The 26863-nt window shown below is 36.4% G+C and overlaps 1 protein-coding gene across 1 annotated transcript in view; it reads left to right on the top strand.

Annotated features, from left to right (window-relative positions):
- MYOM1 (myomesin 1) overlaps window positions 1-26863 on the top strand; it is a 149231-nt gene that overhangs the window by 21835 nt on the left and 100533 nt on the right. Inside the window, exons 3-5 of the mRNA XM_028092355.2 lie at window positions 18577-18717; window positions 22493-22850; window positions 23558-23715. Of these exons, the coding sequence (XP_027948156.1) occupies window positions 18577-18717; window positions 22493-22850; window positions 23558-23715 (657 nt within the window). The remainder of the gene's footprint in view (window positions 1-18576; window positions 18718-22492; window positions 22851-23557; window positions 23716-26863) is intronic.

Raw genomic sequence — 26863 nt, 5'->3', positions numbered from 1 at the left:
TAAACATTTCTGGGATATATGGTAAATAACCACCTGCTGCCTCAAGTCCACCTCTCCAAAGCATCTGGCATAGATTGCATTTTTTTAGTTATCAACATAATATAATTTTAAGTCTTACAAAATTTAAGTCCACAAAATATCTGTTAGGACAACTAGAAAAGTGTTTCTTTCTGGGAGTTAAAGAAGTTATTGAGGAAATAATGCAGTGGATTGTATGACTAGAAGTGAGGCTAGTTTCTGAAGGCATAAATTCCTGAATCCCCGTTGGGTTTAAGCAGCACCTGATCTATGGCTGTTGTTTCTTGGGCACTGACAGGGACCTCCTGGGAGCTTCTGCTCTGTTTAGTAACAGAGCCAGAGTCCGCTGGGGTTTGCCTGGAATGTCTGATGGCCACGTTATGAAATTCCATTTAAAATGGAACAGGATCATTTTGCAATCTCACTTTCATGGGATATTCAGCAGGACTTGGTGTTGGCTGTAAAGATGGAAATATGGTCACTAAGGTGAATTCATTTCTTTTAGCACTTGCTTTAAATGAACTGCCTTCCAAAGGAAAGTTGAGAGGAATTAACACCATGTGTATGGGACAGCATCATTTTGTTCTGAAGAATGTTCCGTAGAACATTAAGAACCTCGTTTAGGAAAGCAGCTGTCTTTTAATAGAGGAGGATTACATTTTAAATATCCATTTTCATGGACTGTCTGTGCTGAGTCTATAGAAGATGTTGCTAATGTAACTGCTTGTGGATTTATTTCGTTTCCCCAAGGCAATACAATCTACAAGTTTTATGAATTTGTATTTAAAGAGATCTTTACTTCTTCAACTCTATTGCTAAATTTTATGTTAAATTATTTTAATTTTAAACAAAATATCCTTTTAACCACATGTGTAATATTCATATTTATTTATAATGGGATATATTATATTAAGCATTAGTAATTAAACCTTTGAGCACTTTTATATTTTGTTCAGAAAACATTTGCTCTGTGTTATCTTTGGAAGACTTAGCCATTTCAGCTTTAAAAAGCCTCACATAGTAAAGTTTCTATAGGAAATGGAACTGTAATCATTTTTCTATACTCAACTTCACATTGTGTTCTTTCCTGCAATGTCTATATTTATGTAGATAGGTAGGTAGGTAGCTATTCATTAATGGCTTAATGTTTGAAGAATTCAAACTTCTTGGTAGAAACATGTTGACCTAGAAATGTTGACCTAGAAACAAGAGAGGGAAGAAAACACCAATATTTTTTCCTTTGTGTAATACAATGTAAAAGAATATTTTAGTTTTTCTTTTTTTAGACCTAGAGCTAACAGGTTCAGATAGTATTCTTTGAACATTTCAAAATCTTCATAATTCCTTTAGGTTGTGTTTTTGCTCTCTCAAAATGGAATAACTTTTCCCTGCTAAATGAACTATCTCTCTTCGGATTATGAAAAGTGTTGATTAAAACCCCTAGGTTTAGAAATGCAGTTCCATGGAATGTATGTAAACACTAGGCTTGATCTATTTTTAGCCTGTGCTTTGTAGTTAGATGTCCAGTAGTAAAGTGGAAACTATGGAGATTTATATGTGCTCAGGGCTTGGCTGACCTCAGTAGGTCTTAGGAACAATGGCCCGTTCAACATCAATGTGGTTGTAAGCAGAGATCAGTTACCAATTGAATTCTGAGCCCAGGGTTATAAAATAAATCCTGGAAGACATATTCTAAATGCCTTTATTCTTAGTCACAGTGAGAAAAAAAACCCTAAAGTAATTCAGGAAGACAAAAATGACACAAGATTATTGTTTTATGTTAGTAATCCACAAATACTGTCAGAGATTAAAGGAGAAATGGTACTCATAACTACCAATAGGCAATGGTTCTTAACTTCTATCCGTGAATGGAGGGTCTTAGGTAATCTGAAATTATGTGCAAAATTAGGCACAGTTGAGAATTTGTTTTTGCTGAGAAAGATGGTAGCTTTCACCAGATTCTCAGAGAACCCTGTGACTCAACAAAGGTCTGAACCACTACCCTGGAAAGTCAACATATAAACATCAGACAACCCCATGTGTGGCCTGAGGATCCCTTTCTTAATGCCAATATTATACAAAGTTAGGATGAAATAAGGCAGATGTTTACAGGGAGTGTGGTATTATGAGAATCAGGGTTCCTTTGTTTCTTTTGAGTAGGCTGGATCATACATTAAATTGGAAATAAGTGAAATATTTTGTTACACTTGATAGGAGTGAATAACTTTCAAAAAGCAGAGACAACACAGCATAGTTCTTAGATGACAGAGGGATGTAGAGTTGTCCCTCCACCCTTTGTAGAAATGGTAGATATTTAATTGCTTGATTCTAAACAGATTGACATTCAACGCATATGATGCAACTCAGCACAGCATCCTCTGTACCATTGTATCCTTACAATAACCCTGAGAGGTCGAAATTATATCCCCATTTTAAAAATGAGAAAATCAGAGACCAAATTGATTAAATAACTTTTCTCTCTTGCACTAAGAAGTGGTAGAATGATGATTTGAACCCCCATCCTACCCAAGCCCTCCATTCTTTTCATGGGTACCCAGTGACAGTTATAATCAACTAACTCCCCTTGACCTCCTGGCCACCAGATTTTTCTTGAAGCATCAATATATAGTTTTTCATTATATTTCCTTTTATTTGCCATTCTTCTGGAGAAGCCATAGAACACCAGAATAACTAAGATTCAGAGTAGGGAACGGGCAATCCTAGGAGCATTCATGAATGCCAAACCTGGAACCTCACAGACTGTTTAACTTGTCACTTAGAATCAGACATAGTGACTTGCCTGGGGCATTCTGCCTAACATTAAATTGTACCCTCACCTGCACTCATGTCACATTGATCAACTCCTCTCGGTTGTTACTACTATTATAGTTTGCAAAGAACATGCTAATGCTCAAAACAATTCCAATTCAGACAGAAGATACCAGTGCTAAAAATAGAGACCACTAAACACAGAAGCCCTCATCTTCTATTGGCGGGTCTGATTGCAGCAGAGACTGAGGGGGACCTGAGAACTTGCTCCATTTCCCACCCTGGTGTGGTTTCAAAAGACGTTAGCAAAGAAATCTACTGCCTTGTGGACATTTTTGTGTCTTGACCTCAGCTGTTGGCATCAGACTAGTATCCACTTTCTACATATTCTTTTCCAGATGTTATAATGCAAAGTGGATAGTCTTTGGGGTCAAACGAGCCTGTGCTTCCTTTAATTAGGCTTGTGAGTTCAGGAGCTAGTTAACCTCTCAGTTTCTTCATCTGTGAAGTGGGGAAAATGTTCATCCCTAATGTTGCGAAGTCTAAAAGAAATAATGACATAAGGTACTTAGTGTAATAGCTGGCACATGGGGAACAGTCACTGAAGTTTAGGTATTGGTCATTCATTCAACAAATATTTACTGAGTGCCTCCTGTGTGCTAAGCACTGCGCCAGGTGCTTGGGATAAATTGCTGAACAAAACCGACAAAGGTTCCTGCCCTCATGGAGCATATATTCTAGCATGGAGGGACAGGCCATAAACAATAAACATAATAAAAAAGAAATTGAATTTTATATCATGCTAGAAGGTAATAGATTTTATGGAAGCAATAAAAAATAGAGTAGGCTAAGAAGGATCAGGTATGGGGGGCAGGCCCCTTTGAGAAGGTGGTATCTGAGCAAAGACATGAAGTAGGAGAGGGAGTTCTCTGGGAGAAAGGTGCACCAGGCATCAGGAATAGCCACTGCAAGGCCTTTCAGCAAGGAACAGCATCAAGGCCACTGAGGGAATGGAGGAGTGAGGGAAAGAGCAGGTGAAAATGTCAGAAAGGTAATAATAGGGCAAGGCCAAGCATATAGGGTCTTGTGGGCCAGGCCAACCATATAGGGTCTTGTGAGCCATTGTAAGAATTTTTTATTCTGAGTTAGAGGGAGGGAGTTGTGACAAAGTTTAGGGCAGAGGAATGATATGAGCTGACTTAAACTGTAACAGGATCAGTGTGTCTGCTGTGTGGAGAACAGACTGGTGCACAAGCAGAAGCAGGTTACCCAGGTAGGAGGCTAATGCTATAGTCCAGGCAGGAGCAGATGGGCAGTCAGAACAGATATGGTGGTCTGTTAGTTATTGCTGAATTCTGAATTCCACCAATTTTTTTCATAGGGCTTTTCAGCTCCCGTAGCCACATAGTTTTGAGGCTGTGAAAAGATCCATGTAGATTTTCTGTATACAATGAATTTTCTAAGATTCTCTTTGGGTAATGTGATGATGGTAATACCATATGCTTATTCTCCATTCCCCAAGATCCAACAAAGTAGCTTGTCCCATTGTTAGTGCTTTTTATGGGACTTAAGAAAAAAAGTACCTGAAATAACCATAGTTGTATGGGGATTTGAGTCCACCTGTAGATTCAAGTAGCTGAATCTGAATTACAAAAAATTATTGAACCATAAACTGTTACGGGAAATGAAGTTTGCTTGGAAAACTATTGATATATCCAGGTTGTGTATTCTTATCTTTTCCCCTCTAGAAATAGTCTTATAGCCTCTTCTCTAAATAAAAGTTTAGCTATTATATATATAAGGAAAAAGCACCATGGTTTCTGGGTTACAAAAATCAATACAACGCTCTGGGATTTGTCTTACAGAATTTAAGTACCCAGAAAATGATGAATTAAATTACTTCCCATGTGATCAGAGAAGCTCAGAGGAAATCTAATAAAAGCGGAAAAGCCAGTTACTTTCCCTCCCCGCCACCCCCAGAAATAGGCAAGTTTATTGCTATTTGCTTCTTTAAAAGGCAATTATACACAGAATCCCAAAGACATACCCTGAGTCCAAGGAGAGTAGCCCTCACCATGTTCAATCTCCTGTCCCTAGGAGTATCACTCCTGATAATACCAGCTTCATATAATCACCAGTTTGTAGATCCATGGAACTGTGAAATGGGTGAAGCAGGAAGAGACCAGAAGTTCATCTAACTCAAGCCCTTCCTTACACTGAGGCCAGGAAAGATGTTGGCTCATTCTCTGCTATCTATGCTTTATTATCCAAAAACTATTATTTGCTGGGCTCTTTTGCAGGTTAAATCCAAGTTTAGATGATAAAAGATACTTCCAGAATGGCATTCATCTTCCCCAGACAGGTGAACCATCCTGTGAGAAGGAAGGCATGTCCTTTAATAGAGTAGGAATAGAAGGAGTCAGCCAAAGGTGGAAGAAGGGCAAAGTGGTATCTCCCAGGCTCTGATGTGAAATGTTAGCTTTGTTCCTGGCTGGTTGGGCAGCGAGGTGTAACTGAGCTTCCCCACAGAGGTCTGTGAACTCTGGAAGCCCATGGGAGCCGTTGCAACAGGCTTGACCTTTTCCACAGCAGCCTTTCTAGATGAAACAAGAGAAAGCAGGAGCACCTCAAATGAGGAAGGTAGCTTCCATGACACCATAGTGACCATCCTCAAAGTGGGGTGGGATGTGGGTTTCTGGGCTGCCTTGTAAATAAGTTAGTAAGACTAACTTTTAAAAGTCCTGGAAAATTTTTAGTTCACAGATTTAGACTTTATAAGGCTTCTGATACTGTCTTCAAACAGCCTGCATAATATAAAATATCAAGGAAATAAGGAGTAAACTCTTTCACTTCTGCTTAAAAATAGGACATGATCTAGATCAATTGCTAAAATAGTCAGAAATGGATAAAAACTGAACGATATATATAGATAAGAACCACAAAATATTTAAATCTCTCCAGTGTTTTACTCATCCGCCTTTTTTAGGACACATGACTGTTCTACATTCATGTTGAGAAGTGGTTTGGACCCCCGTGGTACTTGCTTTTAGATCATGGCTATACATTAGCTGTAGAAAGTTACCAAAAAGAAGATAAAATGTTACTTATCAGTGGAAACTTAAATAGTGGAAAAATAAAGCAATAAATAGAAGAAAAAATTGTGGTTATATTCCTATTTAAGTAAACATTTTTTAAAAACTAAAAATAGATATTTCTATTGCTGAGAATGAAATGGAGAGGGGGTAGAAAGGATAAGCATAAGGCAAATAATGCAAAACAAACAAAAAAACCCAAGGGTGGTTGTTTGTTATGACACTACATGTCAGTAATTTCAAGAGTGATGTTGATCAAACTAAATTCATGTTTATATCTTATAAGTAGCTTTTTCTGTGAAGTATATTAGCAAAAAAGAAAGGACTCAAAGCCTCCTACTTATCTACTAACTTTGATGTTCTCCTGAAACCTCCATAAGTGTTGAGATTGAGAAACAGGAAAATTGAAATGTCAGTAGACAGTGTTGAGCCTGACATGATACCCATATCAAAGGAGGATCATTGAATGAAGTTGTTTTAAATCAAAAGTAGATCCAAAAATAGAGCTACCATACGATCCAGCAGTTGCACTACTGGGTATTTACCACAAAGATACAAATGTAGGGATCCGAAGGGGTACATGCACCCCAATGTTTATAGCAGCCATGTCCACAATAGCCAAACTGTGGAAAGAGCCAAGATGTCCATCGACAGATGAATGGATAAAGAAGATGTGGTATATATACACAATGGAATATTATGCAGCCATCCAAAGGAATGAGATCTTGCCATCTGCAACGATGTGGATGGAACTGGAGGGTGTTATGCTGAGTGAAATAAGTCAATCAGAGAAAGACATGTATCATATGACCTCACTGATCTGAGGAATTCTTAATCTCAGGAAACAAACTGAGTGTTGCTGAGTGGTGGCGGGTGGGAGGGATGGGGTGGCTGGGTGATAGACATGGGGGAGGGTATGTGCTATGGCGAGCGCTGTGAATTGTGCAAGACTGTTGAATCACAGATCCGTACTTCTGAAACAAATAATGCAAGATATGTTAAGAAAAAGGAAAAAGAAGAAGATAGCAGGAGGGGAAGAATGAAGGGGAGTAAGTCAGAGGGGGAGATGAACCATGAGAGATGATGGACTCTGAAAAACAAACTGAGGGTTCTAGAGGGGAGGGGGGTGGGGGGATGGGTTAGCCTGGTGATGGGTATTAAGGAGGGCACATTCTGCGTGGAGCACTGGGTGTTATGCACAAACAATGAATCATGGAACACTACATCAAGAACTAATGATGTAATGTATGGTGATTAACATAACAATAAAAAATTTAAAAAAAAAGTAGATCCAAAACAACCTTTTCGCAAAACCCCAAAGAAAGTATTGTCTTTCAAGTTTTGCAAGAGGGAGAAATGTGGCTGATGGAAAACTAGAACTGGAAAAAGAGACTGCAAACTTCAAGTGCTTGCTCCTGACCCTCTAGGGGGTCCTGAAGATGAAAGAGATGGAACTTCAGATATGAGAAACGCGGAGTGGCTGTCTCGAGGAGCAGACAGCCAAGAAGAATGGTTTTCTTTTTCTTTTTTTTTTTAAATATTTTATTTATTTATTTGACAGAGAGACAGCGAGAGAGGGAACACAAGTAGGGGGGACTGGGAGAGGGAGAAGCGGACTCCCCACTGAGCAGGGACCCCCCCCAACTTGGGGCTTGATCTCAGGACCTGAGCTGAAGGCAGACGCTTAACCAACTGAGCCACCCAGGCTCCCCTTTCAGATCTTCTAAGAGTTTTATAATTTTAGCTTTTACATATAGAAATTTGATCCATTTTTAATTAAATTATATGTGCGATATTGAGTAAAGTTCTAAACTCATCCTTTCACATATGGATATACAATTGTTCTAGCATCATTTGTTGAAAAGACTTTCTTTCCCCTTTAATTCCTTAGCACCTTTATAAAAAATTAATTGATCATAAATAGAAAGGTTTGTTTCTCTCAGTTCTGTTCCACTGATCTATATGCCTACCCTTACACCAGTATCCCAGGGGTTTAATTACTGTTGCTTAGAAAAAGTTTTGAAATGGGTGAATATAAGTCTTCAACTTAGTTCCTCTTTTATGGAAAATCTTTTGCCTATGTGTTCCTTCATATTTCTATATAAATTTTAAGATCACCTTGTCAATGTCTACAAAGAAAAACATCTGCTGGGATTTTGATAAGAATCATGTTGAAACTGTAGAACAATTTTGAAAAATGTGTCATCTTAACAATGTCAAGTCTTTCAGTCCATGAACATGGAATATTTATTTATTCAGATCTTTTTTCACCATTATCATAATAATGTTTTATCATTTTCAAATACAAGTTTTATACTTCTTTGTCAAAGTTATTCCTAAATATTTTATATTTTTGGTCCTATTGTGAATGCAATTGTTGTCTTAATTGTATTTTTGCATTGTTCATTGCTAGTACATAGAAATATAATTTTTGTGTTTTGATTTTGTATCCTGTGACCTTGCTGAACTAATTTATTAGTACTTGCATTTTTGTGTGTATTTGTATTTCTTAGGATTTTCTGCATATATGATTCTATCAACAACTAAAGATAGACTTCTTCCTTTCAGTTGTTTTTTGTTTTTTTTTTAAACTGTCCTGGCTAGAAACTCTGATACAGTGTTGAATAGAAGTGCAAGAGCAAACATCATACCCTTATTCCCAATTTCAGGAGGAAAGCATTTATTCTTTTTACTATTAAATTTGATACTAGCCATGAATTTTTCATAGATGCCTTTATCGCATTGAGGAAGTTCCCTTCTATTCCTGTTTTGTTGAGAGTTTTTAACATGAAGGAATGCTGAATTTTGTCAAATACTATCACATCTATTGAGATGATAATGTGATTTTTTTTCTTCATTCTGTTAATATGGTATATATTACACTAATTGATTTTCAAATGGTAAATCAACCTTGCATTCCGGGGATAAACTCCACTTAGTTTAATATTTTATATGTTGCTGGATTCAGTTTGCTAATATTGTGTGAAGGATTTCTGCATCTATGTTCTTGAGGGATATTGGTCTGTAGTTTTCTTTTACTATAATGTCTTTGTTTGGCTTTGATATCAGGTAATACTGGCCTTATAGAAAAAGTTGGGAAGTGTTTCCTTCTCCTCTGTTTTGGAAGAAATTAGGAAGCAATTGGTATTATTTCTTCTTTAAATGTTTGATGGAATTCTTCAGTGAAGCCATTTAATTGTGCAAAGATTTTAAATTACTAATTCAACTTTTTAATTTATTATTGGTCCGTTCAGAGTTTTAATTTCTTCTCAAGCTAGTTTTGGTATTTTGAGTCTTTATAGGAATTTTTCCATTTCATTTAAGTGATTGAATTTCTTGATATAAATGCATCTACCATTTGCTTGTGAGCCCCTTAATTTCTGTAGGGTTGGTAGTGATGTTTCCTCTTTCATTCTTGACTTTGGTAATTTGTGTCTTCTCTCTTTTTTCATGGTTAGTCTAGTGAAAGGTTTGTCAATTTTCTTGATCTTTTCAATGAACCAAACTGTTTCACTGATTTTATTTGTTGTTCTTTTTTTCTCTTTCACTGATTTCTTCTCTAATCTTTATTATATCTCCCTTCTTTTTGTTTCATGTTTAGTTTAATCTTTTTTTCAAACTTCTTACAGTGCTTAAATTAATAATATGAGACCTTTCTTCTTTTCTAAGATAGACACTTAAAGCTATAAACTTTCCTCTAACCACCTTTTTGCCATATCCCATATATTTTGATATGTTGTGTTTTTTTGTTTTCATGTAGTTCACAATATCTTCTAATTCCATTGTGATTTCTTTTCTCATAAGTGAGTTATTTAGAAGTATGTTGTTAGTCTCCTAATACTTGAGGATTTTCTAAATTCCTTTCTTCTATAGATTCTTATTTAGTTCTGCTGTCAGATAATATATTTTGTATGATTTAAATCCATTTAAATTGATTGAGATTGTTTTGTGAGGCAGCATATGAACTGTCCTGGAGAATGTTGAAAAGAATATGTACTTTGTTGCCATTGGGTAAAGTATTCTAGAAAGGTCAGTTAGGTCAAGTTGATTGATAGTGTTATTTAAGACACCTACATCCTTGCTGATTTTTGTCTAGTTCCATCAGTTATTGAGAGTACCATATTGAAGTCTCCAGTCATTTTTAATTTTCTATTTTTTTCTTTCAATTATGTCACTTTTTGCTTCACATATTTTAGGACTCTGTTGGTGCATATAAATTTATAATTGTCATACTTCTCTGAGGAATTGACCCTCTTATCATTATGAAATGTTTCTCTCTGTCCCTAGTAATATTTTAGTTTAAAGTGTATTTTTTTGTATTAATATAACCTCTCTGGCTCCTTGTGGTTATCATTTGCACAGTATATCTTTTTCATTCTTTTACTTTAGCACATGTGTGTCTTTGAATTTTTTTTCAAAGCTATGATTTTTAAGTTATCTCTACAACCAACGTGGGGCTTAAACTTATAATCCCAAGATCAAGAGTCACTCAATGCTTCACCAACTGAGCCAGCCAGGGGCCCCTATATATCTTTGAATTTGTGGTGTGGCTTTCATAGCAGCATACAATTGGATTTTTTAAAAAATCCATTCTGACAATCTCTGCTGTTCCTTGGAGTTTTTAATCCCTTCACATTTAATAAAATTACTAAAATGGCTGGACTTACATTTGGTACTTTTGTGGGGTTTTTGGTATATCTCATATCCTTTGTTCATTTGTTCCTCCTTTATTGCCCTGTTTTGTGTTAAATAGATATTTTTAGTTTAATTTTATTTAATTTCTTTGTTTCTTAACTCTATTTTTTGTTTTTTTCTCAAAGGGATTGCTTTAGGAATTACAATACACATATTAACTCATCCCATTCTACTTCACATTTATAGTAATTTATTACTGGTAGAAATAGAAATTTTGTTCCAATATAGCTTCATTTCCTCCCATGCCTTTTGAACTATTGTCATATATATTACAATTATATATATTATAAACCCAACAATGCATTGTGTTAACTATTGTTTTATGCAATCTTATATCTTCAAAGAATTTAAGAGAGTAGAAATATATATATATATTCATATACATATTTACCCAATTATTTACTTTGTGGTGCTCTTCATTTTTTTGTGTGGGTTTAGATTACTGTCTGGTGTCATTTCCTTTAAACCTGAGGGATTTGCTTTAGCATTTCTTGTAAGGCAGGTCTGCTAGCAATCAATTCAGTTTTTATTTTTCTGGGAATCTTTACTTTGCCTTTAGTTTTGAGTGATATTTTATTAGATACTGAATTTTTTATTGAGGTACAGTTGACACACAATGCTACATTAGCTTCAGGTGTACAACATAGTGATTCAACAAGTCTATATATTATGCACTGCTCACCACAAGTGTAGCTACCATATGTTACCATATGACACTGTTACAGTACCATTAATTATATTTCCTATGCTATAACTTTCATTTCCATGACTTATTCATTCCATAATAGGAAGCCTGTATCTTCCACTCCCTTTCACCCATTTTGCCCATCCTCCCACCCCCCTCACCTCTGGCAACCATCAGATTGTTCTTTATGTTTATAGGTCTGTTTCTGCTTTTTGTTTATTTGTTTTGTTTTTTAGATTGCACATAAAGTGAAATCACATGATATTTATCTTTAACTTGTTTCACTTACCTTCTTGGTGTATCCATGTTGTAAATGGCAAGATCTTACCTTTTTTTATCACTGAGTAATTTTCCATTATATATATTTATATATATATAAAGTAATGTAATATATATATAATGGAATTTATATATAATGGAATGGAATATATATATAAGGATGACTTTTTTATTAACATATAATGTATTGTTTCAGGGGTACAGGTCTGTGATTCATCAGTCTTACACAATTCACAGCACCCACCATAGCACATACTCTCCCCAATGTCCATCACCTAGCCACCCCATCCCTTCCTCCCCCCTCCACTCCAACAACCCTCAGTTTGTTTCCTGAGATTAAGAGTCTCTTATGGTTTGTTTCCCTGTCTGGTTTTGTCCCGTTTCATGTTTCCCTCTCTTCCCCCATGATCCTCTGCCTTGTTTCTCAAATTCCACATATCAGTGAGATCATATGATAATTGTCTTTCTCTGATTGACTTATTTTGCCTAGCATAATACCCTTTAGTTCCATCCACATCGTTGCAAATGGCAAGATTTCATTTTTGATGGCGGCATAATATTCCATTGTATAAATATACCACATCTTCTTTATCCATTCATCTGTTGATGGACATCTAGGCTCTTTCCATAGTTTGGCTATTGTGGACATTGCTGCTATAAACACTGGGGTGCATGTGCCCCTTTGGATCACTACATTTGTATCTTTGGGGTAAATACCCAGTAGTGCAATTGCTGGGTCGTAGGGTAGCTCTATTTTCAAATTTCTGAGGAAACTCCATACTGTTTTCCAGAGTGGCTGCACCAGCTTGCATTCCCACCAACAGTGTAGGAGGGTTCCCCTTTCTCCGCATCCTCACCAACATCTGTCATTTCCTGATTTTCTTCTTTGCAGAAATGTCTGTTCATGTCGTCTGCCCATTTCTTGATTGGATTAGTTGTTCTTTGGGTGTTGAGTTTGATAAGTTCTTTATAGATTTTTGGATATTAGCCCTTTATCTGATATGTCATTTGCAAATATCTTTTCCCATTCTGTTGGTTGTCTTTTGGTTTTGTTGATTGTTTCCTTTCAATGGACACTTGGGTTGCTTCCATACCTTGGCTATTATAAATAATACTTTAGTAAACATAGGAGTGCATATATCTTTTCGAATTAGTGTTTTCATTTTATTTGGGTTAAATACCCAATAATGGAATTACTAGATCATATGATATTTCTATTTTTAATTTTTTGAGGTGTCTCCATACTGTTTTCCACAGTGGCTGCACCAACTTACATTCCCACCAACAATGTACAAAGATTCTTTTTTTTCTACATCCTTGTCAACACTTGTTTTTGATTCTAGCATTCTGACAGGTATAAGGCAATAATCTCACTGTGGTTTTGATTTGCATTTCCCTGACGATTAGTGCTGTTGAGCATCTTTTCATGTGTTTGTTGGCCATCTGTATGTCTTATTTGGAAAAATGTCTATTCAGGTCCTCTGCCCATTTTTAAATCAGATTTTTTATGTGGAATTGTATAAGTTCTTTACATATTTTAGATATTAATCCCTTACCAGATATATTACTTGCAAATATCTTCTCCCATTCAATAGGTTGCCTTTTTGTTTTATTGATGGTTTCCTTTACAATGCAAAAGCTTTTTTATTTTGGTATAGTCCCAATAGTTTATTTTTGCTTTTGTCTTTCTGGATATAGAATTTTTGATTAACTTTTTTTCAGAACTTAAATATATTATATCAATGCCTTCTGGGATATATTGTTTCTGATAAAGTGTCAACGATTAATATATTTTTCTCCTGTATGTGATTAACCATTTTATTCTTGCTACTTTCAAGATTTCTCTCTGGCTTTATCTAGGTGTGTATCTCTTTGTGTGTATGTTACCTGGGTTTATTGAGCATCTTGGATCCATAGAGTAATAGTTTTCATCAGATTTGGGGAGCTTTAGGCCATTATTTCTTTGAATATATTTTCCTACTCTTTATCGATCCTCTTTTCAATGTTACTGTTACTCATATATTGGTATGTTTAATATTGTCCCACAGATCTCTGAAGGTTTTAAAAGTTTTCTTCATTCTTTTATCTTTCTGGTTTTTATTTTTATTTTCAAAGATTTTATTTATTTATTTATTTATTTATTTATCAGAGAGATAGAGCACAAGCAGGGGGTGCGGCAGGCAGAGGGAGAAGCAGGCTCCCCACTGAGCAAGGAGCCTGATGTGGGACTCGATCCTAGGACCCTGGGATCATGACCTGAGCTGAAGGCAGACGCCTAACTGACTGAGACATCCAGGCATCCCATCTTTCTGTTTTTTAGATTGCATAATTTTTATCTTCAAGTTCACTAATTCTTTATTCTTCTATCTAAAATCTCTTGTTGAGTCCCTTTAATAAATTTTTCATTAAAGTTATTATACTTTTAAACTCCACAATGTTCATTTGATCCTATTTTAGAATTTTTTTTTAACATTTATTTATTTAGGGGTACCTGGGTGGCTCAGTCAGTAAAGCGTCTGCCTTTGGCTCAGGTCATGATCATGAGGTCTTGGGATCGAGCCCTATGTCAGGCTCCCTGCCAAGCAGGGAGCTTCTCCCTCTCCCTCTGCCAACTCCCCCTGCTTGTGCTCTCTCTCTTACTCTATCAAATAAATAAATTTGAGTTTTTATTTATTTATTTGAGAGAATAAGAGAGAGAGAGAGAGCATGAGTGGGGAAGGACAGAGGGGAAGAATCTCAGGCAGACTCCCCCTGAGTGCAGAGCCCAACATGGGGCTCAATCTCACAACCCTGAGATCATGACCTGAGCTGCAATCAAGAATTAGACACTTAGCCGACTGAGCCACCCAGGTGCCCCCCCCCATTTTGTTATTTCTACGTCTTTGTCGACATTCTCTCTCCTTTTGAGTCACTGTCATAATACTTTCCTTTAGTTCTTTAAACATGGTTTCCTTTATTAGTCTTTGAACATATTTATAATTGCTGCTTTGAAGTCTTTGTTAAATCCAACATCAGTGTCCACCCAGAGACAGTTTTTATTTACTGATTTTTTTCTGTTGGTATGGATTATATTTTCCTATTTCTTGGCATGTTCCATAATTTTTGTTGTTGTTAAAAATTGGACATGTTAGATAGTATATTGTAGCAATTCTGGATTCTGAATTTTCCCTTAAATGTGTTGTCATTGTGTTTTGGTTTTAATAACTTGTGTAAATGCACTTATAGAATCTGTTTACTGTGTGTGTGTAAACTGTGTGTAAACTGTGTGACTGCTGATGTCTCTACTCAGTTTGTTTTTTAAATTATTGTTCTCATTTTTAAACCTGAATTCATAGGAATCACATTGTGTTTGCATAGATTAATGACCAGTCAATGAATGGTGACATATTGTATTAAAACAAAAGCTTTCACTCTCTGGCAGTAGATCTGTATGTATGTTAGGGAGGACATTTAAAGTTCAGATAACTTTTAAATATATACATTCTGGCTTTGCTTACCTCTAGACTCTCTTGTCTGTCCTCTACACATGAACACAGGATTAGTCAGCCAGTGATGTGTGGATAACTTGAGTCCTATCCAGTTTTTTCTATGCAGGCACATGGAAAACTTTTGAAGGCTTCCCATGGTGGTCTTATTTCCCAGATCTTCCTATTAAATGGCTGGCTGATCTACCAGTCTGCTGCTTTTTCCAACCATGATTGGAACCTGAGGCTAACTGAGTTGCTGGTCTTCCCTTGTTTGTTTACCACTTAGATTGCTAGTGTTTCTCACAATGCTGCTGGATGTGAAGTTTTAACATGTTCTGCTCCAAATCAGGTCAGCCTCCTCTGGCAGTGAACATTCTGATTGTCATGCCTTTTTCGATTTTGATAGAAATACCTTATAAACTGAGCTGGGAGAGGGGAGAAAGCTAGGCAGAATGCCATGTAGACTTCCACTGTTCATACCTAAAGTTCAGTCCTTTTTTATGAATAACTACTTCACAGTGTAGTGTATGCCTTTGGTTGATTTTCAGAGCCCTGAATGGGTTGGTTTTGACACCTGTATCCAGTTTTATCATTGCTTTTTGAGGAGAGTAACTGCTGAAATACTCACTCCATCATACTAGAAGTCCCACCTCTACATTGGTCATTTTTAATAACTCCTCAGCAGATTCTGGTGTGAAGCCAAGGTTGAGAATCACTGGGCTAGGGTATGATGACAGGAGGATGAATGATTTCACTTCATTCAATAAACATTTATTGAACACCTTCAGGCACTGGACACAATGCAGATACAAAGATAACTAAAACTATCCATCTCTATGAGTGGTCATAGGCAGTGAGAAAGAGAAAGCGATAATGCACTAGAACCCAAGCATATAGGGATTGGTGATGCAGGGTTTGGGAGCAGTGTCAGCAAAAAACAATGCCCACAGCCCATCATTTTTCTGAAATATGCCAATAGGTTATCACACTTTGGGAAAGTGATATAGCCAATAAGCAGATCCCTACTTAATGTAAGTATGAATAAAGTTACTCATCCTGGGGAACTAGGACAATTTCCCCCAAATTGTATGTTGACTACAAACATAACTTTAAGGAACTAGCATTTTATTTCTTGTAAAATTTAATGAGTTTTTTAATGCTATATTTTTAACTGAACTGTGATGATTTCATAACCTGTGAATAAATTCAGGAATAACAAGTCACCATGGGAGTTATTACAGGCAGTGTGATACGATATTATGATCTCCAAAGTGGGGTGACCACAAAGGCAAACCATGGAAAGAAAGATAGGAAGAAATATTAGCACTACTATTTTTTTTTCATCAAATTTGGTCTTTTTTTTTTTTAAAGATTATTTATTTGAGAGACAGAGACAGAGATAGCGAGAGAGAGGGCAGGAGCAGGGAGGAGAGGGAGACACAGACTCCCCACTGAGCAGGGAGCCCAACACAGGGCTCGATCTCAGGACCCTGAGATCATGACCTGAGCCAAAGGCAGATGCTTAACCAACTGAGCCAACCAGGCACCCCTCAAATTTGGTCTTTAAAATGTTTCTATTGACTGAATGTTTCATAAAGTGTGACTATTTATATGGCAGTATTTGCATAGAACATGTAAATAAACATATGTAGGTGGCATGCCCCCTACATATGGAATAATCACCTCCTGGCACATTCTATGTAATAAGTGCATCATTTCAAAGATTCATCTTAAAGGGAAAATGACAAAAAAGGATTAACACAACAAAAAGAATGGCAAATCATAGCTGTTTCAATGTAAATAAATGTTGAAAATACGAGCTCATGAGAATGACTATAGATACTAGAATGAAAGTAAAGAAAAGAGCAACAACAGAAGTGAGAGCAAAATGAAAAAAAATGAAAATATTCTATAAATAGGAAAAAAAGAAACTCTTAAACTCCAAAATTAATTTTATTTTGCATGGTAATGAATTAAAGAGGGGAAGGAAAATACCACTTTAAACTTAGACCTGTATTAGCACAGCCTGTACTCTGTAATCTGCTGGGGAGATAGAACGCAGTCATTTTGCTGCTGCCTGGAACAGGCAGTCAGGAATAAATTTCACTCAGCCTTCCAGTTGGTAACCAATCCTCAAGCTTGAATTGAAGGTTCTAACCTTTAATTTTAATGCTGATCATACACTAGGACCTAGATATTCACCCTAGGGAAGGAGATAGTTAGTGGGAGAGGAAGAAGTTGGCCACTGTGTTTTGGGGATCAAAGGCAGTAGTCCACCCTATACCCCCAGGCCCAGAACCACTGCACCCCCCTGTACTTTCTAGAAGCCCTACAGTTCTGTGCTACTTGTTTAGCAGAGGAGAGATTTACCTGCATTATTATGTGTTCCTTTTGCACTATGTATGTGTTTGGCCTGTCTTCTGCTTTTGATTTAGGTCATCTCTTTGCTTTTCCTAATGCTTCTTAAAGATTGAGAAATGATCAGGTTTGGATGGTTTCGAAGGTTTTTCTGTTTCAGCTGGGCAGCTTGCTCTTCCCATGCCATATCACACACATGCTTCACTTTCTTCCCAAATTTTCTCCAGACAAGGGAACTTTTTAATACTGTTTTGTTTTAGAATCATTTCAAATTACAAGGATAGTACAGCGTTCTGGTAGAGTTCCCTATTGTGAATGTCTTTCATTACAATGTAGACCAGGGGCTTTTCACATGAGTCCATGGATTAATTTGAGAGCGTCCATGAGCTCCTGAAATTTATGCCCACCTGTATATATTTGAATGAAAATGCATTTCATTTCATTCAAGAACTACGAAGATTAAGACGGATTGTACTTTTGATTTTATCAATCCTTTTCTGTAGGTGCAATCTCGGCTTTCATGTTTTCTGCCATGCTAATACATTTTTTTGTTTAATTAGAACACTGTCTACCTCCAAATACACATTTGCACAAATGTGCATGGGTGGATTTTTGTGTACAACAGAACTGACCAAAGGGTTCTTTATCACACCCCTGTAACTTTCTGAATTACTTAACACTATGTGTTCACACAAAATATATTAACTCTTGTTTGATGAACTCAGTGTTTCTTCTAAGGGAGGAGTCTGTCTACACTACATAAAGGCCTCAGAGCTGAACCTAGGGGTCCTGCATCAAAATGGTTTGGTGGAGAAGGGCTTCCTATCCAGAACAGTTTATATTTTATCAATCCCCTGAAAAGATTTGGATAAAACCATTTTTACAGACTTCCCAAATTTTGAACATTAACTTAACAGCAAAGAGTATTTGGAACTATTACAAAAACACTGCTGTTTTCCCTTGAAACTTTCGGGGTGGGGGTGGACAAAGCTATGAAATTACCATAGACCCATTTTTTTCTTGTGTCTATATAGAGTGCATTGTATGAGGTCTTTCTCACTCCTCTTTAGTTCTAAAGATAAAAGATATTATAACATCAGAAATCTAAGATTATGTGAAACCTCCCCCAAGTTAAAACTTCCCTGTATAAGCATTTTTGAATATTTTCAATGCAATTATTGGTTATTACCTAATGTTAGGGGTTTTGTTTCAGACTTACAGATTCCAGTCTGATGTTAGAAGATTATTCATCGAAGTTGAGCCCCCAAGCAAAGAGAGCGAAGAAGAGCCTTCTCTCTGGGGAGGAGAAGGAAAATCTGCCAAGTGACTATATAGTGCCCATTTTCTCAGGACGGTATGTATGCATTCTCTTCCTGGCCTTAAATATTAGAAAGTGAAGAGTAAATGTTGTCAGGTAATAATAATAATTGCCTCTGACATTTATTGAACACTTAACTACGTGATGATTGAGAAAGGTCTGAGGAACCTTGGAACTCTGCACGGAGGGAGACATGTTCATTGTGAAAATCTGCCATCACCTAGGATGGCTACATGACAAAAGAGAATGATCAGGAACTTGGTTCTAATTATGTAACTGACTGAAATTAAGAAGGAGAGCATTGGATGCTAGTGATTGGACACTATATATAGTCACTAGAGAGAGAAAGGTTCAAAACCATAAAACATTGGATGAACAAAAAAAAAAAATCAGACGTTATATTTAGGCAGAGGGAAGCCATTGTGGTTGCCAGTGTGGTTTCAATTATTATTCATTAGGAAGAAAAAAAATCTTAGATAACATAGACTAAGTAAAAGAATGGCATCATAATTTTAATGTCTGCCTATTTGCCTATATTTGTTTAATGTGAAAAAGATTACTATTTATCTTGAGGCAAATTTCAACCAAAATAATCACAAAATTACAAGTCCATTAATGCCAAATTTCTGTGTTTATAAGGTAAATATGTGTGTATGATCTTTTTTAAAAAATATAAACTTTTTTGGAATGATTATAATATCTAGAGGAATCTTGAAACCTGTTTGAGACACCAAATTAAGATTTAATGGGAACCTTCAGAGCCTTCCCTGTTTATTGTCCTTTGAATGGAGAACTATCCACAGAGCTGAGGTGATACTCAAAATGAGGGCTTCCTCTCAGGGCAGATGCCATCAGGAAATTCAGGAGGCAATGACGTCGTTGTCATCGTTGGTGACCTACTTCTGTTTCCCTGTGTTTTTCTTCCCATTCTTCTTTGATAGTTTCTTCTGGAATTGTTTCAGAAGCTAATGTCATAATTGCTCTGATTCCAGTAGGAAGGTGAGGGGGTAAATAATATGCTATTTTTAGCTTTCTCTTTGATATCTCTGATTTTTTTTTTAAGTGAACTTTCCATTGAAATACGCATATTTTGCTAAGTAGGCTTACCAGACTTAGCCTCTCCACAGTTAGTTTAATATACACTGACATTCTTTATAGGGGATGGCTAGGCTAGAGGAGTAAAATATTTTATTTCCTGCTTTGTTCCCAGCCCACTCTGTTTTTTAAAAAAAAAAAATATTTAAAAAGCACATTAACTTAGCATTAACCTACATGGCATACCTCTCCATCTCTTTACCACATGAAATGAGGCTTCTTGCTTTCAGTTGGTTTTATTTCTAGTTCTCCTTTTTTCCTTTTTAAAATATGGATCCATCTCCTATATTCTACTCTTATGTTGAAAATAATACTTCATAATGATGTTGACAGTATTAACAATCTAAGAAGAAGATGGGGGGAAAATGAACCTTTGTTGAGTACCGATTGTTTTCTGAGAATCTTACTAGATGCTTTATATAAACTATTTTGCTAAGTTCTCTATACAGCTCTAGAGATGTATTAGTATACCAATTTATGGACAAGGAAATTAAGACTCAGTGACTTGCTGAAAGTTACATGGCTGGCAATGGAAGAGCTGAGTCTGCCGAGATTGGCCAATGCAACATACAGTGCACTCTGTGATTATAGTGTATTTCTGGGAAATACCGTTTCTTCTGGATGGCACTTGAAAATTTCACTTCTTGTACTCAGATAAATTGAGTTAACTTTGTGTCACCAGCAGGTTTAGAGTATTGGAGAGGCATGAAATTCATCTTAAATTTGTAGCTGTATGGTTTTGTCAGCATGTTAGCATATTTTTGCTTTTGTACCCAGATTATAAAAGGGTTATCACTGACATACACTTATATTTACTTAAAGAAAAATATTCCTCCTGTCCTGGGTCAAAATATTTTTTAAGTGTATTTGAGATCTCATGTGAAATAATTACAGTCTTCCTGAGGTTCAGCTTATTTGCCATGGAAAAGTAAGGAGACCAGGACTTCATTCTGACCTCTAGAACTATGTCACATTAGAGGTGATGTGAGCTTAAACTTAAAGTTCTCTTATTTAAGAATTGTCTCAACTCAGGGCAAGACTAGCATTGAATAAAATCTATTATTATATCTATCAAATCATTTTACAAAGATCATTTCAAATCTCTCTATTATATATTTACCTCTATATGGAATTCCAGGCAGATTCTCATGATGGTTTGTCTTTTTTTTTTTAAAGATTTTATTTATTTATTCATGAGAGATGGGTAGAAAGAGAGAGAGAGAGAGAAGCAGAGGGAGAAGCAGGCTCCCAAGGAGCAGGGAGCCCGATGCGGGACTCGATCCCAGGACCCTGGGATCATGACCTGAGCTGAAGGCAGACGCTTAACCATCTGAGCCACCCAGGTGCCCTCATGATGGTTTGTCTTGTATTCACTTATTAATTCATTCACTTCCTATCTCATTAAAAAGAAATTAGGGATAATTATTTCAAGACACTAAACTGAAAATCTTCTATCTTCCCTTTTCTCTAAATTATAGCAGATATATTACTCACTTACTTAGTAAAGACTACCTTATTAATATTTGGAGAGATAGAGATAAGGAAAAAGAAATTAAACTTTACTCACTGAGTTTAGTAAGAAACAAAGTAGACTAATCTTGTCTACCAGATGTTTTAGTAAAATTCCATAAGAAATTTCAAACTTGGGCAAATGTTGAGCCCTCTTTTTCAGCAAACTACACAGATTCCGGTACCAGAAACTTATAAACGTAATGGCAGTATTTGCTTAAATTTGGAAATCATTATTCTTATAAGAAAATCAAAGGTAAAATTCAGCCTTCAGAGGTCTAAGTAGACTCAATTTCAAGAAAATCTTCAATATAATCATTATACTTCCTCACTGTTGGGCTTGACCACAAAGGTATTGAAGGAGGTTAAAAATAATCTACATGTTTTTAACAACATTAATAAATTATAGCACAGTTTCTATCATAAACTACTACATTAGGCATAGCACTTTTGGATGTTACCACTCACTTGCCATCATCATTAATTATGAATAAAAACAAGTCACTTTTATAAACATCACGCCTTAAATTTTGGTCATTTTTTTCTTATCAGGGCTATGTGCAAGCATAAATAAAGAATGTCATTAAATATGTTTACACACACACAAATAACCTTTAGAGAAACCCAGTAGGCATAAGGATCTCATGTAAATTGTGCAACAGCTCTGGGCAATGCATTATATCAGGTGAGTTATAGAATCCAGATCAAGCACATAGTCCCATATTGGAATCACAGGCACAGGAACAATATATCTCATTTTATAATGTCATCTTTTCTGGAGGGAAGGTTATAACTTAATCTTTTATTATAGACTCAATCCTATTTAAATACCCTAAAGAAACCAATGAAATGACCTTAAGCAAGTTACCTAATTTCTCTGAGCCTTGTTACCATATGTCTAAAATAGAAATGATAAGAGTTTACCTAGGGTTATTGCAGGCTTAAAATGAGATAGTGTATGTAAAGAAGCACTTGTCAACACCATGGCCAAAGTAGGTATTATTGTTGTTGTTACCATTATGGGTTAAGGTGATGATCACTTCTGTATGTGAAGAATTATCTCCTGATTTACCAGGTTTTTCTTTGTCAGGTTTTCTTTGGGCATGATACACAATGTCTAAGTTCTGATACTTTGAACTTAGTAAAAATTAGGCAATCCTATCACTGCCATCCACAGTAACCATGTTTTGCTCTTATTGTATTTTAGCCAAGTGCATGTCAGTGGAATTACAGATACGGAAGAAGAAAGAATTAAAGAAGCTGCTGCTTATATAGCCCAGAGGAATCTTCTTGCTAGTGAAGAAGGAATCACGGCATCCAAACAGTCCGCTGTATCCAAACAGTCAGCTATATCCAAACAGTCTGCTTTATCCAAACAGTCCGCTGTATCCAAACAGTCCTCAGTATCCAAACAGTCCGCTGTATCCAAACAGTCCGCTGTATCCAAACAGTCCACTGTATCCAAACAGTCTACGTCCACTCTTCACCAGGAGGAAGCTTTTGAGAAGAAGTCAAGGAAAGTAACAATTCGAGAGAAGGCAGAACGCCTGTCGCTGACAAAAACAGTAAGAAAAGACAATTTAATGTAATTTACAAACGCAGAGATGCATGTAACATTGCCTGTGTATGTACATATAGATTTATTTGTTTTGAATGAGGAAATATGTAGTCTTCTGGAGAAACAAAACTAAAGAAAACAAGGAGACAGACATCAAAATGTATGGGTCAAAGAAAGACAGACTTAGTAGTTTCAAACTCCATGAAATTTTAGGTTCTACAGAAATTATGGTTCTAAAGAACCTTAAGAAATCCACCTTAGGGGAAAGTAAAATATGTTGCTGAGATGTTAAAAATTAAATGTATCTTTTTAAAAGGGGAAAAGAGGGGCGCCTGGATGGTACAGCTGGTTAAGCATCTGACTCTTGATTTCAGCTCAGGTCATGATTTCAGGGTCCTGGGATTGAGCCCTGGGAGGAGCCCTGAGTGGAGCCTGACGTGGGGTTCCATGCTCAGCACAGAGTCTGCTTGTCCCTCTCCTTCCCCTTCTGCTCCTCCCCCTCCCCTTGCTAAAATAAATAAATAAATAAATAAATAAATAAATAAATAAATAAATAAATAAATAAAATCTTTTTTAAAAACAGGGAAAAAGAGAAGGCCTTTGGTCTAAATAGAAAAGTAAGCCTCCAAGTGGAAAAATGATAATTTGGGTTTTTGTTATTTTAGCAGCACAGGTTACTTTGATTTCATAATATTTTTATGTATTTTTTTATAGTTAGAAGAAACTGAGGCATTTCACAGAAAGTTGAATGAAGATCATCTTCTCCATGCTCCTGAATTTGTCATTAAACCTCGTTCCCACACTGTTTGGGAGAAAGAAAACGTAAAATTACATTGTTCTGTATCGGGCTGGCCGGAACCTCGTGTCACATGGTATGTTATCTGTATGAAAATTACTCATAGAATCTATTACACAAAACTAATTTTACCTCCAGTGAAGATATTCAGCATTGTGAATACGCAAGAGTCAGTGAAAGTACCTACAAGTTTGTACAGATTTTTTAAATAGTGAGGAAAGGATACCAGAATGAATATTTTATGAATGAGAAGAAAGAACAGTCTCATGTACATTATGATATATTATGATACTTCATAATCCTGTTATAAAAGGGGTCTTTATTGCATAAAGTATTAAAATATAGTCAACATACTTACATACAAAGAAAATACATGGCTATAACTGCTATGGGCCATAAAATGTAAACAGAAATTTGCTCCCATACAGTATAGGTATTATTTTGTGACCAGAAGCAATGCTCTTAAAAAGATAATTAAAACCCAGAAGGCTTCATCTCTACTCCTCACATGACCTGAGATCTCAACATACTTTCTAAAGCCACACGGAAGAGGGAACCGGATGGAAGATATTACTCAATACGGGGTCTTAAGAAATTTTCTTTCCATAAAGAATAAGAACCCATTTTCTCTCTCTCATTGCAATTGTCAATGACTGGATGATCCCTAAACTCCAGACTTTCCTGTTATATGTCATGAATACCTGTCACAGACAGCAGAAGTATGAAAATGATGGAGCCAACCTAAAAAAGATGTTTTCTGTTTAATTCCCTGACACAGGTATTTGGCATGCTGTTTTTTTATCCTCAGGAGTGGTGGTAAATGCACCCTATGTTGCAGTATAAATGCCAATGGCAATGACATTCTGTGTGGCATTTATACTGCAACATAGGGTGCATTTACCCCCTGCAGAGGGCCTGCCTCCTCCTTTCTTAAGGCCATTATTTCTGTTGGTTAGACACCTGCCTAGGACTAAGGGAGGTAACTGACAAGGAACATATTTCAATGAAAATGAAGTTTTAAAAAAATCAATTTACAAGCTTTAAAGTATAAAGGTATACTATATGAAGCTAGGAATCAATCAGCCTTAGCCCCACCTTTCTCTGCGACTATGGAGTTGCATACTTTGTTTGGCCCATTAAAGGGATATTTCCTCTTAAGAAACTGATTACTTCCCACCTCATAAAAAAAATCTAAACTTTCCAATTGAAATGTGTGAAGAATAACAAATTTTCAGCTCTAATAATTATTTGGTCAGTAAGAAATTCCTCTTATGAATTAAAATGTACTCCTGATAAACGAATAATTGGAATCCTTAATCAAGTAGATTTATTTATTGCACAATATTCTTTTTTTTCCTGCTTTTTAAAAATTAGAGTTAAAGATGATTTTCAAAAGGATACAAAAGAATTTCTGGGAGCTAAATACTAATCTCTTAAGCACTTGTTAAATACATAGCTGCTAAAATACAATACAACCATGCCATGTACCACTGATGGTGTTACTGAGCCAGAGTGATGTGTTTTCATGAAAGGAGAGCTCAAACTCTGTTAGAGATTAAATTCCTGCATCACGTTTTGTTGGCTGGAAAAGGAGTGATTTAAAAACAAGCATCACTGATATGAGGAATTCTTAATCTCAGGAAACAAACTGAGGGTTGCTGGAGTGGGGGTGGGGTGGGAGGGTTGGGGTGGCTGGGTGATAGACACTGGGGAGGGAATGTGCTATGATGAGCGCTGTGAATTGTGCAAAACTGTTGAAACACAGATCTGTACCTCTGAAACAAATAATGCAATATATGTTAAGGAAAAAAAAAAGAAGATAGCAGGAGGGAAAGAATGAAGGGGGGGAAATCAGAGGGGGAGATGAACCAGGAAAGACGATGGACTCTGAAAAACAAACTGAGGTTTCGGGGGGGGTGGGTTAGCCTTAGTGATGGGTATTAAAGAGGGCACGTTCTGCGTGGAGCACTGGGTGTTATGCACAAACAATGAATCATGGAACACTACATCAAAAACTAATGATGTAATGTATGGTGATTAACATAACAATAAACAATTTAAAGAAAAAAATAAAAAAAATAAAAACAAGCAAAAAATATAGACTCCCCACAAAAATATGAGATGACTAAATTGGCAACTCTTTGAATCCTAGTTAAATTGAAGAATAGAAATTCTGTCAATTTTCAGTTATTCTCACTAATGGAGCTGAGAAATAGTATGATTGGATCCCTAAATCTTTCACATCTAGCTTTGAAATATTTTTTTTTTCTTAACATTGAGTCTATATCCCAGGGGCTCATTTTAAATAAAAATGAAGATATAGACACAAGATTTGTCTCAGGAACAATTGGGAAGCTATTCATTTACTGTAACAAGTCTTCTCAAGTTCCTGCATATCCTTTAGCGCTTGGAGGAGACAGCTCGATTCTTTATAAAATTCTCCCCATAGGGAGAAATCAGAGCATTTCACAGAAAATCCTATTGCCTTGCAAGCCAAGTGAAAAGTCAATATGAAAACAGAAGAACCAGTGGACCACTAAGAAAATAGTGAACCGTACTTCAGAGAGCAAGATTTGCCCTTGGATAAAGCTTAAATTTAGACAGCTAGCAGATAACTGAAAATTGGCTATGGCAGTAAACAAGGTCAGATCCAGGTTTTGTGGGGCATGAAGCTCATACAATTCAGGGTCACTCTTTACAAAAAAGAATGTTAATAATATAAATTAGGCAGTGAGCCTTGAGGACACCCGTGCTGGTGAGAGACCTGAAGCTCCATTGGCCTCCAGGTAAACCCACTCTGGGAGTAAACTGTGTGTGGGATCAGTGTACCTTCCTGGGTATGCTGCCTTTTAAAAAATAATCATTAAATGGAGCTCTAACTTACTTTGTAACACTGGTACAGAGTACCCAGTCTTCAATAAGCATTTTCCCCCTCAACGAGCAGGAGACCCACAACCCAAGTACAAACCATGGTTTTTGGTGATTACTTTGCAGGCATTTATGTCTTTTCGTTACTCAACTGTAGCTTTCTGGGCCTAACACTGAGGACAAGTATGAAAGAAATAATTGGGAATGGCCTTCCTGAATAGAAGGAGGTGAATCATGGGAACAAGTTTGTGACGATGCTTTCTGCAGTCATGCTGCCTCGCCTTGTAGCTGTTAGGTCCTTAGCCATGCTTTTTCAAGGGCATATGTGCCTGGGGCCTGTTTCCCTTAGAGCCCTT

This window comes from Eumetopias jubatus, unplaced genomic scaffold, assembly GCF_037043125.1.
Source record: "Eumetopias jubatus isolate StellerSeaLion01/CBP00866 unplaced genomic scaffold, mEumJub1_p1.0 scaffold_16, whole genome shotgun sequence".
Taxonomy (NCBI): Eukaryota; Metazoa; Chordata; class Mammalia; order Carnivora; family Otariidae; genus Eumetopias; species Eumetopias jubatus.
The sequence above is the reverse complement of the archived record's forward strand: the minus strand, read 5'-3'. Positions and strand labels throughout refer to the sequence as shown.